Source organism: Lepidochelys kempii, chromosome 6 (assembly GCF_965140265.1).
Source record: "Lepidochelys kempii isolate rLepKem1 chromosome 6, rLepKem1.hap2, whole genome shotgun sequence".
NCBI classification, from domain to species: Eukaryota; Metazoa; Chordata; order Testudines; family Cheloniidae; genus Lepidochelys; species Lepidochelys kempii.
The window spans coordinates 71,076,312-71,095,379 of NC_133261.1; the positions used below are offsets into that span (position 1 = coordinate 71,076,312).

The 19,068-nt window shown below is 41.2% G+C and overlaps 1 protein-coding gene across 1 annotated transcript in view; it reads left to right on the plus strand.

Annotated features, from left to right (window-relative positions):
- LOC140913865 (cytosolic phospholipase A2 epsilon-like) overlaps positions 1-19,068 on the plus strand; it is a 62,663-nt gene that overhangs the window by 21,841 nt on the left and 21,754 nt on the right. The window contains exons 4-12 of the mRNA XM_073350676.1: positions 160-296; positions 2,329-2,457; positions 7,043-7,083; positions 7,696-7,738; positions 8,568-8,649; positions 10,843-11,012; positions 11,139-11,234; positions 12,153-12,190; positions 17,450-17,585. Of these exons, the coding sequence (XP_073206777.1) occupies positions 160-296; positions 2,329-2,457; positions 7,043-7,083; positions 7,696-7,738; positions 8,568-8,649; positions 10,843-11,012; positions 11,139-11,234; positions 12,153-12,190; positions 17,450-17,585 (872 nt within the window). The remainder of the gene's footprint in view (positions 1-159; positions 297-2,328; positions 2,458-7,042; positions 7,084-7,695; positions 7,739-8,567; positions 8,650-10,842; positions 11,013-11,138; positions 11,235-12,152; positions 12,191-17,449; positions 17,586-19,068) is intronic.

A 19,068-nucleotide genomic window follows, 5' to 3' on the forward strand; every position in this document is an offset into this window, starting at 1 on the left:
ATATACCATCTCATGTAGAGAACCTTGTAACTATGGATTTTCTTATTGGTTATAATATATATATACACACACATACATATATAGCGTGTATGTGTTTGTGTGCATATATATAGTTATAAATTGCTACATTGACAATTATTCTGTACTTTTCTCCAATAGTAAGCCAGTCTGATTGCTACGTGAGCCTGTGGTTGCCAACTGCTTCAGCTGAAAAAGTCCGGACCAAAACTATCAAGAACTGCAGGGATCCAGTGTGGAATGAAACCTTCTATTTCAGGATCCAGAGTCAGGTCAAGGTGCAGAAAAAATGCCAAGTACTCTCTCTTGTGTCTCATCTGTAGCCAGATCCTTCTGGTATAGAAAAAGCCAGGACAAGATTTTCTGCATCCTGTGTATAATATCCCTTCAATTACTAGGTGCTAAAAGTACCCTTAAAATTCCTCTGTGAATCATGTAAGTAACTCCAGTAACACATGTTTGGAGTTTGAGTTTAGTGTTTGGAATAAGACTCCAGAGGCAAGTTAGAAACATAATTTATTTTCTGGTTGTGAACTAATTCAACTGAGTTTATTGAAAATTACACAAACAAGCTGGAGAGCTAGAAAATTCTGACTTAGTTCGGATTTCACTCACCCAATTCCCCTGAAGGATATTTATTTATTATGTGTATAACATCAACATCTGATAGATACTCTGACAACAGAGAGATACAATGCAGAGTGATAACAAATGAAATAAAAATTAGAATCATTACACAATCAGAACAAATTCTCATTGAGTAGTAGCTTTGTTGTACTTAAAGTACTGTACAGGATCTTTTCAAGGGGGTTAAGGCAAAGCGCCACATTTATTGGTAACACATGTATCAATCAACACTGTATCATATGCATATGATATATATTACACTCATGCACTCACATACACAAACACAAGCACACTCCATCTTGTTGTTACCAACTAGTTGCTCCCCTTAACTTCACTGGGCAAGTGAGTTAGATGGGGGAGGGGTGGAGCCGGGTTTCTGTCGATCTGGATCGATCCTCTGATGTTGACAAGACGAGACCCGAGGTCCTCTGAAAGACACCTCACATTTATAGCAGCTTCCCTTTCATGCAAGCCTACACCAGATTCAAAATCTGTGTCTGTTGGTCATCTGTGGCGCCTCCTTCTGGGTGTTGTCTTAATGCTGCCACATTTACTTTCAAAGAAGGTGTTTTTCAAAAGAAGGTGCTCGCTTCTAACTCCCAAGGCCGTCATTGTGTCTGATTTTCTTTAATGAGCCCACTTGACAAGTTTTAATGTTCTTGAGTCTGTCTTCCATCCCCTCTCCAATGGTTGCAGCTGTCTGGAGGTGCTTGCCTTCCACACCTTGCTCATTCGCACCTCATTCATTCAACAGGGCAATTGATTAAAAAAGGGGGAGATCTTATTCTACTCTTAGCAAAAAGACATTTTTCTTCTATCTTATTCTATCCTTAGGGGCTATAACATTATACCAAGGTTCAATACAAAATTTCTATATAAGGATTTGATACAAAGTTCCCATATACCAAGGCTCAATACAAAGTTTTTACAAAAACAGAGGTCACACGTGGCTAGACCTAATACAAAGTTATATGAAGAGACATAATACAAAGTCATATGAAAGTTATGCGAAGATGCTTAATACAGAGATTTATCTACAGCTTGAGATAATGAACAACAGCGTACAGAACTGAGACCCAGAAACTCCTATTTCTAGTAGCAGCTCTGTCACAATATGACACATAAAGTGTTAAGCAATTGATTCAGGTAGGTCTTGCTAAGGACATTATACTCAAACATTCCCTGAACACAGCTGGTTCTGTGATGAATTTGAAGGAATATGGATCAGTAAAGCCAACAGAGAACTTTAAAAAATGAATCCTTGGAAAAATTTCCAGGAGCCATAACTGCTTCCCTGTTGAATGGAAAAATTTATTCTTTCATGAGTTGATAAATTACAACAGATTTTTTTAAAATAAGATTATCTACATTTAAAATTAAATTGTATGTTCATCGAGATGGAGAATTTTTCAGAAAGTTATCTGCAAATGGAAACAGAGTCAAAATAGAATTCCTGATACAACCTTCATTGATCAGATTTGAATATATTTCCCGTAAAGATGAGTGATTATTCACTTAATCATCATCTCTCTCTTCTTCTGTCTTTGTGCCAATCTCTCCCCCACTTCTTTCCTTCTTTATCTTCCTGTACTATATGCAAACACTAAATATGGAATATTCACAAAGAACCTTGTTTCCTAGATGCTATCTAACAAAGAATATATTCTTAATTTATATTCCCAGAATGTCCTGGAACTGGCAATCTTTGATGAAGACGTTGTCCAAGATGATGGCCACCTCATTGTTCTCTTTGATATAGCTAAAATCCCACTTGGAGAAACAATTTTTATGAAGTTCCAGTTGAATCCACAGGTGAGAACTGATCTCACAAGCAGAGTGAGGAGGAAAGCATACATTTCTCTGGAATTTCCTCATAAAGTTAGTTTGTATTTGTCATAAATATAAAGGGAAGGGAAACCACTTTTCTGTATACAGTGCTATAAAATCCCTCCTGGCCAGAGGCAAAACCCTTTCACCTGTAAAGGGTTAAGAAGCTAAGGTAACGTAGCTGGCACCTGACCCAAAATGACCAATGAGAGGACAAGAGTCTTTCAAATCTGGAAGGGGGACAAAGGGTCTGTCTGTCTGTGTGATGCTTTTGCCAGGAACAGATCAGGAATGTAGCCTTACAACTCCTGTAAAGTTAATAAGTAATCTAGCTAGAAATGCGTTAGATTTCCTTTTGTTTAATGGCTGGTAAAATAAGCTGTGCTGGATGGAATGTATATTCCTGTTTTTGTGTCTTTTTGTAACTTAAGGTTTAGCCTAGAGGGATTCTCTATGTTTTGAATCCGATTACCCTGTAAGGTATTTGCCATCCTGATTTTACAGAGGTGATTCTTTTACCTTTTCTTTTTCCTTTGCCTCCATTTCTCTCTTGTGGGCAGCCTCCATTTCTTTTGCCTCCATTTCCATCTTTCTGAATTCTACCCGTCTTTCATGTTCCTTTTGTTTTTCCCCAGCCTCAAATCTGACTAATTCCAACTTCTGTTGAACAGTGCAGTCTGTCATCCTAACCTCTTTGTTTTTAACTAATTTTACACCTGAGAGCTGGAAAGAAAAGAAAAGAAAACAAAAAACTGGCTTGTAAAATTTTGCTGTGCTGTAACCTGATACCCTTTTTTTTCTGATAGCTGTTCTCAGCCTACAGAAAAATCCTTTTGTTATGCCTGCTGCTTTGTCCCCCAGGCAGAGAGACAGAATCTACAGCTGCAATCACCTTTTAAAATCCTGCTGTGCTTTCTGGTTCAAAATGGTCTCAAAATGATCCCACCACTCTGCCACCATGTCAAGATTCCTTCCCCACTCTGAACTCTAGGGTACAGATGTGGGGACCTGCATGAAAGACCCCCTAAGCTTATTCTTACCAGCTTAGGTTAAAAACTTCCTCAAGGTACAAACTTTGCCTTGTCCTTAAACCCTATGCTGCCACCACCAAGCATTTTAAACAAAGAACAGGGAAAGAGCCCACTTGGAGACCTCTTCCCACAAAATATCTCCCCAAACCCTACACTCCCTTTCCTAGGGAAGGGTTGATAAGAATCCTCACCAATTTGTACAGGTGAACACAGACCCAAATCCTTGGATCTTAAGAACAATGAAAAATCAATCAGGTTCTTAAAAGAAGAATTTTAATTAAAGAAAAGGTAAAAGAATCACCTCTGTAAAATCAGGATGGCAAATACCTTACAGGGTAATCAGATTCAAAACATAGAGAATCCCTCTAGGCAACAGCTTAAGTTACAAAAGCCACAAAAACAGGAATATACATTCCATCCAGCACAGCTTATTTTACCAGTCATTAAATAAAAGGATATCTAACGCATTTCTAGCTTGATTACTTACTAACTTAACATGAGTTGTAAGGCTGCATTCCTGATCTGTTCCTGGCAAAAGCATCACACAGACAGACAGACAGACAGACCCTTTGTCCCCCCTCCAGATTTGAAAGAATCTTGTCCTCATTTTTAAAAAAGGGAAGAAGGAGGATCCTGGGAACTATAGGCCAGTCAGCCTCACCTCAGTTCCTGGAAAAATCATGGAGCAGGTCCTCAAGGAATCAATTCTGAAGCACTTAGAGGAGAGGAAAGTGATCAGGAACAGTCAGCATTGATTCACCAAGGGCAAGTCATGCCTGACTAATCTAATTGCCTTTTATGACGAGATAACAGGCTCTGTGGATGAGGGGAAAGCGGTGGATGTGTTGTTCCTTGACTTTAGCAAAGCTTTTGACACGGTCTCCTACAGTATTCTTGCCAGCAAGTTAAAGAAGTATGGGCTGGATGAATGGACTATAAGGTGGATAGAAGGTTGGCTAGATTGTCGGGCTCAACGGGTAGTGATCAATGGCTCCATGTCTAGTTGGCAGCCAGTATCAAGTGGAGTGCCCCAAGGGTCGGTCCTGGGGCTGGTTTTGTTCAATATCTTCATAAATGATCTGGAGGATGGTGTGGATTGCACCCTCAGCAAGTTTGCTGATGACACTAAACTGGGAGGAGAGGTAGATATGCTGGAGGGTAGGGATAGGATACAGAGGGCCCTAGACAAATTAGAGGATTGGGCCAAAAGAAATCTGATGAGGTTCAACAAGGACAAGTGCAGAGTCCTGCACTTAGGATGGAAGAATCCCATGCACTGCTACAGACTAGGGACCGAATGGCTAGGCAGCAGTTCTGCAGAAAAGGACCTAGGGGTTACAGTGGACGAGAAGCTGGATATTAGTCAACAGTGTGCTCTTGTTGCCAAGAAGACCAATGGCATTCTGGGATGTATATGTAGGGGCATTGCCAGCAGATCGAGGGACGTGATCGTTCCCCCTCTATTCGACATTGGTGAGGCCTCATCTGGAGTACTGTGTCCAGTTTTGGGCCCCACACTACAAGAAGGATGTGGAAAAATTGGAAAGAGTCCTGTGGAGGGCAACAAAAATGATTAGGGGACTGGAACACATGACTTATGAGGAGAGGCTGAGGGAACTGGGATTGTTTAGTCTGCGGAAGAGGAGAATGAGGGGGGATTTGATAGCTGCTTTCAACTACCTGAGAGGTAGTTCCAGAGAGGATGGTTCTAGACTATTCTCAGTGGTAGAAGGGGACAGACCAAGGAGTAATGGTCTCAAGTTGCAGTGGGGGAGGTTTAGGTTGGATATTAGGACAAAAATTTTCACTAGGAGGGTGGTGAAACACTGGAATGCGTTACCTAGGGAGGTGGTGGAATCTCCTTCCTTAGAAGTTTTTAAGGTCAGGCTTGAGAAAGCCCTGGCTGGGATGATTTAGTTGAGGACTGGTCCTGCTTTGAGCAGGGGGTTGGACTAGATGACCTCCTGAGGTCCCTTCCAACCCTGATATTCTATGATTCTATCATTGATCATTTTGGGTCAGGTACCAGCTAGATTACTTTAGCTTCTTAACCCTTTACAGGTGAAAGGGTTTTGCCTCTGGCCAGGAGGGATTTCATAGCACTGTATACAGAAAAGTGGTTACTCTTCCCTTTATATTTATGACCGTATTATAATTCTTTTTTACCTTAATGACTGTTAGTGTCTCTCCATCCATCCATATATCTAGCCATATTTATTTCTTTCAACCTATCTATGAGCAAAGCTTCTCTAAAATTGCTTTGACATTGTACTGAATAATTTGGCTAGAACTGCAACCGTACTTTGTCAGAGGAGCTTATCAAAAGTTTGATGATATTGTTGACTGAACCACCAGTATTGAACTTCTGGAGATGAACATCTCCAGTTACATCACTGAGCAGCTCTGAAGAAGGGAAGTTGCTCTTGTCTTTAAAATACAGAACTGGGAGAGAGGAGGACCTGGGCTCTACCCCAGGCTCTGTTGTAGTCTGGCCATGTGACCGTGGACAAATCAATCTCTCTCTACCTGTTTCCTCACATGTAAACTCGTATCAGGACACTGGCTCTCCAAAAGGAACAGACATGTTATGAAGATTAAATAATTAATTTGGGTCAAGAATTTTTAGATCTTCTGATGGAAGGAGCTATACAAGCAGTAAAATATTATTCTGTGTCATAACTTGTTGCCATTGACCTAGCAACTTTGGAGCACAATAGTGATTTTGACTCTTGAAACTGGTATTGGTCTGTACTGGTAAAAAAACCAAGAATCTGATAATTAAGCTGCATGAGTTCAATATTTAAATATTGGCACCAAATCCCATATTTGGCAAATAGGCAAGTAGGCACACTTTACACACTTAAACATCCTTGATTTGGATGCTCAAAGCCTTATTTAGATCTTCACAATATTTTTCGAAGTGATACATTTTTAGCCTCTGCCTGAAGTGGAGGGACAGGAAAGAAAGAGATCTATTTAATATCTTATGTCCAAGCAAGTAATAAGGAGAATTGAGAATGTCCTCAGTTCATTCAGTAATATCAACATCTTTTTGATCCTGGAGAGGTCAAAGCAATGAGCTTCTCTCCCCTAATGACAGGTTTCAGAGTAGCATTCGTGTTAGTCTGTATCCGCAAAAAGAAAAGGAGTACTTGTGGCACCTTAGAGACTAACAAATTTATTTGAGCATAAGCTTTCGTGAGCTACAGCTCACTTCATCGGATGTTCCGATGAAGTGAGCTGTAGCTCACGAAAGCTTATGCTCAAATAAATTTGTTAGTCTATAAGGTGCCACAAGTATTCCTTTTCTCCCCTTGTGGTGGGAACAGCTACTGGGAAGCAGAATATTGTTAGGGACCAAAAAGTGAAGTTAACTGACTATACTTGCAACACAAAATTTAAGGCTACTTTGCAGAAGATCCTTGAATACTAGGGCAGGGGTGGGTAGGAAGGGGAAGTAGAGTTTACACAATCAATGGGGCTGCCCTTATTGGGGAAGGTTTTTGCATGCTTCATTCATTTCTCTCTCTAATTTTCAGAGAAGGGAGGAGCTGGAGGCTGAGTTCACACTGGAGAACCTGTGAGTAAACCTCAAATATTATGAAATCAGAAATTAATGGACTCAGCAATTCCAAGAGTAATCAATCAATAGGGAAAATGTTTCATATCCTTGCTGTTTCTTCAATAGCCAGACCCCATCCCCAGATTCCTTCCTTTTCCAAAACAGAGCACACTTAAACAAATCTTTTAAAAAAAATATAAAAGAGGGAGAAGAAAAGAGACAGAGTGGGGGAAAGAGCACAACAAATATCCATATCACTTTCTAGTAATAATTTGTGTCACTGTAATTTTTCCTAACGATGATGTGTTATTTAGGTCCCCCATAGGAGTCCAAGGCTGGCTTCTTGGGACCACTGAAATGCATGTCAGTGGTGTGGGCACCCCTGGCCAATTCATGGCACTGGGGGCAACGTGACCCACACAGTCATTAATGATATTAAAACTGTCACAAACCTCTCCCAGAGGTTTGACTCTAGTTGAATCATCTCTGTCTCTGAGTAGTCAGTGTGGCCTCTAAAAGAGGCACACTTTTATGAACAACCAAAAATTAAAAAGATCAAGATAAAAATGCTTAAAGTTGTATTTAGACGATACTGGTTGTGAAATGTGTACTTTTCATTTTGTTTTCTAGTCTGGATCTTCCTGAAACCATCATCACCAATGGAGTAGTAGTGGTACATTTTGTTTTCTTTTCTCTTGCCTCTACCTCATAGCAATACTTATAATACTGTGCAGAAACTAGAGAATCAGTAAAATGACCCAGAGCTGATACTCCTATACACTTCCTCATGCTGAGGCAAAGGCTGAGCTTGGATAGCTTGTGAACAGTTTGCATTTCCCCACCATTCCCTAGAGTGTCTGTGTTGGTCGTGACTGAGGCTAGAGTATCTGGGAGCTCCCTCAAGCCAGCACACCATAGAACTGACTAGCTGGAGAAGCGTAACAATGAGGACTCACAGCCGGTGCTCTCCCATTATTCCCTGCAGTGACTGTTGGAAGAAACTTCCATTGGAGTACAGCAGGAATTTTACTACTCCAGCCAGCACTCCTGCATCATTCCATAGCCTAGCTGCCACTAGTTATGAGCGCAATGAAAAATACATAGCAAATCATCACTTGTCAAGGACATTTGTTTTCTTTGTAGCTTTATTTTTCCCCTTTGGGAGTCCTGGTGGATCCTTATGGGACCTTTAAGAATGCCGTCATTTTCTCTTGCTTTATACCACACCCCATAGACACCTAGGGTATGTGTATCATAGCTACCATCGTTTCACCTGCGGATTAGATATGACTCTCTCTAGAGCCCATTAATAGTACTTCTTAGTCTACCAGAGAGATCATTGCAGAAGAATGCAAGGCACTTAGAACCAGGGATCAAGCATGCTGTCTCCACAGTGCTCCCAATATTTGCCACCCTGGTAGCAAAATAGTGGGCTGAAGAGATAAGTCTCCCTCTGTGATATTTTCTGTGTGTAATCATCTTATTGGTCATGTTTGTTACAGTCTCGTGAAATTTCCTGCTTGGAAGTTCAGGTGGATAGGAGGAGGTGGAAGAAGAAGAAGAAGGAAAAAAAGCATTCTACAAGTGAGGTTATTGCTTCATTAACTGGTTATTAGTAGTTATAGCCTTTAAAACAGCAACTGGAAAATGTGTAATCCTTATTATAGGTTACACTGACTGCATCTACAACTGATTGTTAAAATTCCACTGCCTTAAAGCAACATTCAGGCTGAGATTTTGGACATATTACTCCTAGTCCTGCACAGTGTACAGTCATTTACACTGGTGGAAAATGTGTATAAAATGGTACCAGATCTGAATGGTAGCACTGTGCACACACTTTGCACTGATGTATATGACTGTACTGAGGCGGTCACCCCGCTCCGGCCCTGAAGGGGTTAAAACAGCCCTGGGAAGCCAATAGGCTGATTGGGGAAACAGCCACAGCTGGAGCCACGCCCCAGTCAGGCCACATCTGGCCCTATAAAAGGGCTGTGTCTCTCTCTAGCTCTTGAGAGAGAAGGACCTGGCTGCCTGGGAGAGAAGGGTACTTGGGACAGACCAGTGTGGGGGAAATGGAGGAGGAGCTCCATCCTGGCAAATCCCCAGGCTGCAGGCCTGGTCAAAGGCCAGAACAGGTACTGGGGTTGCAAAGGTATAGCCTGGGGTTAGGCAGAGGTAGCAGGTCCAAACCCCCCCTTGCCAATGATAAGTGGTTTACAGACTGTGCTGCAGTCTGTCCCAATGAGCAGGAGCTGGATGATGACTGACAGTAGCCACTAAGGCAAGGTGGGTTTAGAGGGTGGGGGTTCCCCTGGGTGAGGAGACCCAGATTGTGGGTTACTGTTGGGGGCAGAACCCCTGGGCAAAGGGCACCAGGGTCTGGGAGGGACACGGGGGCCAGTGGCGGCGAGACACCGGCCTGCACAGGGTGCTCTGGAGGCTGGAGAGCTAATTCCCGAGACGACCAGCAGGAGGCACCGAGCCAGTGAGTCATCGCCTCACTACAATGGCCTACACAAGGTGCAGGACAATGGGGAATCAGGTCCTTGGAATTCAGACTTACGATTCCACTAATAACCTTGACTCTATCCCCTTTCCCATGTGCACTGCAACAGGGTTTTCACTGCATGGTCATACAAGTATACACGAAATAAATGCTCCATTTGTTTATCTGCAGTTATAGAAAAGAACACATTTTGTATTTGTGTGTGTGTGTGTATGTGAGTGTGTATATATATGTGTGTGTGTACACAATTTGGCAAATGTCACAGGCCCGTTTTTATGTGACCATCAACATGTAATGACAAGCTCTCTTTTAGTGTGTGTAGTGCATGCAGGAATGGTAACTTTCATGTGGGAATGAAAAAATTGAACTTTCTGATTTTGTGTGATTAATATCAGAGCCATAATATCACTTCCCCCAATATAAATTCCTTTGATTTTAATTATTTTGAATGATTACAAAATAAAATCTGTGTCTAAAGGTACTGTGTGCTTTGCTTGGTGCATGTGAGGGGCTGGGATAGTGATTGCAAAGTTGGCTTTAAGCTGTCTTTGAACTCCCATGGCTTCAAGAAGCTGGTTTGACTCCTAATGTTAGATGAGCTTCAGGGCTGCTCTAATTTATACTAGCAGTTATGGCTCTCATGAGCCTATACACCGCCTGGGAATTGGTGGCATGCTCCCTACAGTAAACCAGGGACATATGCGAAGAGAATCTCCAATTTCCCAGTGAGATTTCTAACTAGGTAGACTAGTTACACTTCTTCACACCACCTTGTGCTGATCAAGTGTCACAAAGGAGTTGTAGCATTGGCAAGCATCTGGCCTATTATCTATGAAGTGACTAAAATAGACAGAGATTCATCTGGTCTATTTGTTCTTATAAAGAAGGTTATTAGCTATTGTAGGGTCAAATCCTGCAGGGCAGCTGTACCGCACATCATTTGGCCTATAATAACATACAATACAATCATGTACATTTGTTCTGTCAGAATACAGTGGCGGTAAATACATGGCATCCCAAAGCACAGGGATGTTCCGATCTGGGTTTTTTGTTCAGGCCATTGTAAAGATAGGGCCATAGGCAATATTTGAATCTGAGTCCATGTCCAGATTTCAAATCTCCCCACCTCCCAAAGCGTACAGAACACAGGTTTTGGTTCCAGTTCATCTCTAGGTATTTTTGTCTTTTGGCGTTTTTGTTTTATTACAGACTGATAAAGGTTTGGTTTTGGTTTTGTTCGTTTTTTTTTTTTTGTCTCCTTTTGTTAGAGCACGACTTGACGTTTACAGTGAAAGGATCCTTTGAAGAAACTCATGGCCTTTCATTGTGCTGTGACCCCAGCTTTCATCTTACAGATCCCATCCTGTTTCACTATGCCAAGCATAGCCAGCCACAACTGGATATTACAGTCCCGAAAATGAAGACACTTCCCAGCTTTGTATGTTATAATTCAACATGGTAGTAGCATGGAGTAATATAGACAGCAACATACATCTACCTTTATTTGGGATGGGGCAGCAAAAGAGTACTTCTCCTTTTAATAAAAACTCTTGTTTCTTTTCAGTGTGCTTGTATGTCATGTAGAGCAGGAAGGAGTAGAACTGGCCCTTTGACTGTGCCATTGAATTTACTTCCCTTTGATCAAGAAGTAATAGATAAGGTAAGCATTGCCAGCCTTTGAGAATAGAATCATAGAATATCAGGGTTGGAAGGGACCTCAGGAGGTCATCTAGTCCAACCCCCTGCTCAAAGCAGGACCAATCCCCAATTAAATCATACTGAATTTTTTTAAGTTTTTGCTGGTTCCACCCAGAGAAACAAACCCAGCCTCCTAGATACCAAAGAGGACGTTTTCTATTAAGGGCATTAGAAAAAAGATATGGGAGTGTGTCTGCCAAGCTGTGGGGAAGGGCCAGAAAATACAATGCAGCAGTTCTTTAGTGAGGGGGATGGGGGGGGAAGGAGGAGAAAAGAGTCTGATATCTTGCACACTCAACCAGCAAGAGTGTCTAGAGCAGGAAAAGAACTGCATAGTTCAAGGTTCTTGAAAAGCCCAGTGTCTCCTAAGAATGTTGGCTATTCTATCCTAAACCCTACCACTACAGGCCAAATCCTCAGCTGGGCTAGGCTCACGCATCAATACTGGTACTTCAAGACTTTTGTTTTTGGTACTCGTGGCAGCCTGTCCGAGGCTTAATAATGGCCTTTCCACTGGGACCTACAGTTCCACTGCTGCCTGTCTCCCATTCATGTATGTATTCCCTAACCTGTAATGGAGCATGGGCTGCTCCATAGCCCAGCCGTGCAATAGTGAGACAAGGCAGGCAGAGGTAGATGATACAGACAAGGTCTTAACCTGGTAAATTGCTGCACCTTCCTGAAAAAACAAGGAACTATTGAGATGCAAGCGATTTTTCTACAAATTTTCTTGAGGCCATATAAATCACTCTGATTACTACAGCTCACGGCTTTGTGATTGTTCTGGTGACCAGGAGCAGATGAAACTAATTAAAGTCGGGAGGAAGGAAGGCTGTAGAAATATCTCAGCATTTATTATATTTCCATTTCTCATTTTCAGCACAGAAAATTTGACCTACACTTTAAGACAAAACAGTGGTAAGTTTCTTTCTTGGCTTCTTGGATTCTGATAGATGGTGGCCAAGTTCTGCTCTTTGTATCTGGGGAAAGATGTGCTTATGTCATAACTTTCTGCTGTGTACTGATCTCCAATTGAGACCATGTAATAAAACACACGCAGTGCAGTCAACATTTAATGAGACTTCTATTAGATCCAGCAGAAGAAGTGTTACTGATAGTAGTTTTTGAAATCTGTACACACAGGGTGAGATTCTGTGCTGTGCTGCCAGGGCTTGTGAGGAGTTCCTTGGAAGAAAGCTTTATGAATGCTGGGCGTATTCTCCGGCTAAAATGAGAGGTCTTAGGAACCCTTTATGTCACTCCAGACTTTTTACTTTGTATCAAGGGTTAGAAAAAGAGATCTCATTCATCCTGCCTATCTGTTATCCTCCGAGCACCGCAATCCACTGAACGCTCTTGTGCCAGCCATTATGCACTGTAAAATCCCTTACATAGCCAGTGACATAAGATAGCAGTGTGTTAATAAAAGACTTGACAAAGAATGTATAAGCCTGCCAATTGCCTTATAAAATGTAAATCCAGTTAAAATTGTACACCACTGGGTAGAGATGCCAGCTTATACACCTGGGTCCAACAGCTGTGTATTGTCATATACAGAAATTCAGGACAGGCAACATTTGGAAAAATACTTCATGGCTCAGTTATTTGCAATGTAGAGTCTCAGGGTGTGAACATGCATTTCTCCTTTGTATACCACCTAGCCTATATGCTTCAATATTTAAATCACCTCAGTGGGAGATGACATTATAGCATGTTATGGCACCAGTGTTTTATAGTTATTCTTGAAAAGACACTTTAATTCTAAAATCCTAATTTTAGCGACTTATACATCTCTGGAAATTGCCTTTTGGTGTTCGATTTCTCCTGCTGCTTCTCAATCCAGTTATGAATTTTATTAGAAAGCTTGAAAAAAATATAAGCTATTCTGAATAACATTCCATTAACAATATGTTGCATCACATACAAAACTGAATGAGAGAAAGTTATATACAGCATATATGTGTCATAGAAGATTAGGATTGGAAGAGACCTCCGGAGGTCATCTAGTCCAACCCCCTGCTAAAAGCAGGACCAACCCCAACTGTCAAGCCATATTGTCGCAGTCAGTACAGATTTTGGCCTGTACAGTGCTTACAGTGTCAATATCCTTACAAAACAGTAACAAAGGGGTACGTTGAAAAATATCCTAATGTTTATCAGCATCTGTTCCACTATCCACTGATATTTATTATGGGAAACACACCTGCCTTTATAGCAGATTATGATACATTGCAGAGATTTTCAATTTGAACAAGTTCTTAATCCCCATTAAAATTAATGGGAAATGGGTATCCAAATCCTCTAGGAAACTTGGAACATTTCAGTCTCTGCCTAATCTTTGAAGGGCAGGGAAAGTAGGACAGCGTTATCAACATGTGCATTCCTACCTTAGCAAGAAAACAAATACAAGACCAAAGACAGAACATTTGGTCCATCTAGGATACCCACAAATTGAAATAAATGTACCTGTGTATATTTAAATGTTTAGTCAGTTAGGTAAATGCAAACATATACTTGACTATGTTAGATAACACAATCCTCTTTTCCTATTTTTGAACCAAAGAAATGTAATACCTAAAAACTATGTTAATTCTGAGTTATGGCTAAGATTTAAAATACGAAAAAATCAAAAGTTGTTGTTCACAGCAACTGTGATTTTTGTTCCCTTGCACCAATATTGTATTTTGTATTCTCTACCAGGGTTAACGTTTATGCCATTAAATATATATACAACATGGACAAATGATGGCTGTTACTTAAATCTTTCTCTTACTGCACTTTTTAACAATATTTTCAAAGCAGCTTCCAAAACTCTAATCATACTTGTGAGTTCACCCAAATGTACAAACCAAAAAATGCATTTGAACATGCAAGCCCTTGGAGTTACCCATCTTGCAGGTGCAAATAGATGCTTCTCAAAATTTTGAAGATGCAATTTAGAAGGCTCTATTGACAATTTTCAGAGTAACAGCCGTGTTAGTCTGTATTCGCAAAAAGAAAAGGAGTACTTGGGGCACCTTAGAGACTAACCAATTTATTTGAGCATGAGCTTTCGTGAGCTACAGCTCACTTCATCGGATGCATACTGTGGAAACTGCAGAAGACATTATATACACAGAGACCATGAAACAATACCTCCTCCCACCCCACTCTCCTGCTGGTAATAGCTTATCTAAAGTGATCATCAAGTTGGAAATGGCCCAACTTGATGATCACTTTAGATAAGCTATTACCAGCAGGAGAGTGGGGTGGGAGGAGGTATTGTTTCATGGTCTCTGTGTATATAATGTCTTCTGCAGTTTCCACAGTATGCATCCGATGAAGTGAGCTGTAGCTCACGAAAGCTCATGCTCAAATAAATTGGTTAGTCTCTAAGGTGCCACAAGTACTCCTTTTCTATTGACAATTTGACCCTCTATGTATAACTTTGCCGTTGGAGGTGCAAGTTGCCAATTCTGTTACTTGCAGCTATCTTTAGACATTTTAGATAATAAAAAATACCTTAATATCATGGAGAGCAGATAGATACTTTTGTTTTGTTAATAGAATAAAATTTTACAGGACTCTGCACATATTGCTGTCTGTCTTCCCGTATAGTTTATTAGTTTGTCCATATACAAGTTGTAATAACATAATATAAAAATGGATATATTGTGTCAGACAAATGGTCCATCTAGCCCAGTATCCTGTCTTCCAATAGTGGCCAGTGCCAGCTGCTTCAGAGGGAATGAACAGAACAAGTAATCATAAAGTGATCCATCCCCTGTTGCCCATTCCCAGCTTCTGGCAAACAGAGGTTAGGGACACTTCAGAGCATGGTTTTGCATCCATGCTCACCCTGGCTACTAGACAGTGATGGGCCTATCCTCATGAACTTATCTAGTTCTTTTTTGAACCCTGTTATCGTCTTGGCCTTCACAATATCCTCTGGCAAAGAGTTCCACAGGTTGACTGTGTGACGTGTGAAGAAATACTTCTTTTTGTTTGTTTTAAACCTGCTGCCTATTAATTTCATTTGTTGACCCCTAATTCATGTGTTATGAGAAGGAGTAAATAACACTTCCTTATTTACTTTCTCCACACCAGTCATGATATTATAGACCTCTATCATATCCCCGCCCTTAGTTGTCTCTTTTCCAAGCTGAAAAGTCCCAGTTTTATTAATCTCTCCTCATATGGAAGATGTGCCATACCCCTACTCGTTTTTTTTTTTTTTTTTTGCCCTTCTCTGTACTTTTCCAATCCCAATATATCTTTTTTGAGATGGGGTGACCAGATCTGCACACAGTATTCAAGATGTGGGCGTACCATGGATTTAGATAGCGGCAATATGATATTTTCTGTCTTATTATCTATCCCTTTCCTAATGATTCACAACGTTCTGTGAGCTTTTTTGACTGCCACTGCACATTGAGTGGATGTTTTCAGAGAAGTATCTACAATGACTCCAAAATAGCTTTCTTGAGTGGTAACAGCTAATTTAGACCCCATCATTTTATGTGTATAGATGGGATTATGTTTTCCAATATGCATTACTTTGCATTTATCAACATTGAATTTCATCTGTCATTTTGTTGCCCAGTTTTGTGAGATCCCTTTGTAACTCTTTGCAATCTGCTTTGAACTTAACTATCTTGAGTAGTTTTGTATCATTGGCAAATTTTGCCATCTGACTGTTTACCCCTTTTTCCAGATCATTTGTGAATATGTTGAACAGGACTGGTCCCAGTACAGACCCCTGGCGGACACCACTTTTTACCTTTCTTTATTCTGAAAACTGGCCATTTATTCCCACACTTTATTTTCTATCTTTTAACTAGTTACTTATCCAGGAGAGAACCTTCCCTCTTATCCCATGACAGCTTACTTTGCTTAAGAGCCTTTGGTGAGGGACCTTGTCAAAGGCTTTCTGAAAAGCTAAGTACAGGATATCCACTGGATCCCCCTTGGCCACATGCTTGTTGACCCCCTCAAAGAATTCTAGTAGATTGGTGAGGCATGATTTCCCTTTACAAAACCATGTTGACTCTTCTCCCACAAATTGTGTTCATCTATGTATCTGATCATTCTGTTCTTTACTATAGTTTCAACCAATTTGCCGGGTACTGAAGATAGGCTTACCAGCCTGCAATTGCTGGGATTGCCTCTGGACCCTTTTTTAAAATTGGTGTCACATTAGCTATCCTCCATCTGGTACAGAAGCTGATTTAAATGATAGGTTACATACCACAGTTAGTAGTTCTGCAATTTCATACTTGAGTTCCTTCAGAACTCTTGGGTGAATACCGTGTGGTCCTGGTGACTTATTACTGTTTAATTTATCAATTTATTCCAAAACCTACTCTAATGAGACCTCAATCTGGGACAATTCCTCAGATTTATCACCTAAAAATAATGGCACAGGTTTGGGAATCGCCCTCACATCCTCAGCTGTGAAGCTGGATACAAAGAATTCATTTAGTTTCTCTTCAATGGCCTTATCTTCCTTGAGTGCTCCTTTAGCATCTTGATTTTCCAGTGGCCCCACTTGTTGTTTAGCAGGCTTCCTGCTTCTGATGCACTTTCAAAAAAATTGCAGTTACTTTTTGGCTAGCTATTTTTCAAATTCTTTTTTTTTTTTCTTTTTCTTCCTAATCATATTTTTACCATATTTTGCCAGAGTTTATGCTCCTTTCTATTTTCCTCACTAGGATTTAACTTCCACTTTTTAAAGGATGCCTTTTTGCCTCTAACTCCTTTTACTTTGTGGCACTTTTCTAGTCCTCTTACTATGTTTTTTAATTGGGGCTATACATTTAAGTTGAGCCTCTATTATGGTGTCTTTAAAAGGTTTCCATGCAGCTTGCAGGGATTTCACTTTTGGCACTCTACCTTTTAATTTCTGTTTCACTAACTTCCTCGTTTTTGTGTTGTTCCCCTTTCTGAAATTAAATGCGATGGTGGTGCGCCCCTCCCCCCCCCCCCCGGCTGCTAAATTTTATTATGTTTTGGTCACTATTACCAAACGGTTCAGCTACATTCACCTTGTGGACCAGATCCTGTACTCCACTTAGGGGTAAATCAATAGAAATGGTGGTAATGTCTTGTCTGTTTATGAAGGGTATATAGTTTATTTTAACTGTACAGTCCATCTTGAGATACAAGTCATAACGCATAATATTTGTGCCTGCGTTCCAGCCGGGAAGACCTAGATATGCGCTTGGGGTTTGAGTTGTGTGTGGAGGAGAAGGATTTCCTGTGTAAAAGGAAGAAGTATGTTGCTGCTGCTCTGAAAAAGGTTCTCCAGCTTGAGGAGGACCTGCAGGATGATGAGGTACGTGGGGCAGAATCCTTCCCACTCCTTGTCACAGAGGCATGCTCAGTCAATTGGGCGCCAAAATGTGGCATCTTGTTCTCTATTTTCACAGTCTTCAGACAGTCAGGATGCTTTACACTGAAGAAATAGGTCATCTTACTTTTTAGGAAGTGAATGAGTGGTCACAGATGACATTAGTAACATCTTTTTACTTGTATATACAGTACCTAAAGAGTGTTGCTTGAACAGATATTAAATACCAAGATGGTTTAGGCCCATGTTCTCAGAATTACAGCAAAAGCTTTCTTAGGACCAACCATCTTCTCAACCAGCCCATGCAGACAGACTCAGAACTTCTGTCACTCAGGCCATGTCTACACTACAAACTCATGTTGACTCTAGTTACGGTGGCATACCGCCACTGCAGTTAGTACATTGCTTGTATGTGTACATACTTGGCTCCTTGCGTCTGTGGTGTGCATACTCACTAGGAGTGCTTATGTTGATAGACAGTGCGGTGCACCATGAGTACGTATCTCACTGTGCAACTCGCCACCATCCAGCGCACTGTCTTTTGGGAAGTTTTGGCAATGCATGATGGGGCTGAAACGAGTTGCACACGGGTAATTGGGAGTATGGGGTCAACTTCCCAGTTTGCAACTGTCTCCATCCCATAATGTTATCTGTATCCCATAATTTTTGCGCCTTTTTTTCAAAATCCCACACACCCGCGCCACACTTCACGCTGTCCACCGTCTCTGACAGAAGCATGGAGTCAGCACAGCTCTGCTCTATTGTCATAAGTGTTGCAAGCACGTGATCCTGCAGTATTTGCAGAGCTGCAAGAAGAATCGAATGAGTAGGGAACATGATAATTTCTCGGAGGACAGATTGCCATGGGACATAGTGAGAACCAATGCAAGGTTGTTGGCGTTCATAGAGCAGCTGCAGATGGTGAAGTGCCACTTCTGGGCCCAAGAAACAAGCACTGACTGGTGTGATTGCATCATAATGCAGATGTGGGATGACAAGTAGTGGCTGCAGAAGTTTGAAATGCACAAGGCCACATTCCTGGATCTGTGCGCTGAGCTTGCCCCAGCCCTCCAGAGCAGGAACACCAAAAAGAGAGCTGCACTAATAGTGGAGAAGTGAGTGGCGATTGCATTGTGGAAACTTGCAATTGTGGATTGCTACCAGCCAGGTGGGAATCAATTTGGAGTCAGGAAATCCACCGTGGGGGCTGTTGTCATGCGGTGCAGGACTGTGACTCAGCAATGCCTCAGGACATAATGGATGGATTTGTGGTACTGAGGTTCCTGAACTGTGGAGAGTGGGGAAGGGGAGAAATAGACAGCACTCATATCCCTATTTTGGCACCAGATCATCTTGCCACAGAGTACATCAACAGAAAGGACTACTTTTCTATAATTATCACTGGGATGCTTCATCGACATCAATGTGGGCTGGTCAGGGAAGGTGCATGATGCTTGCATCTTTAAGA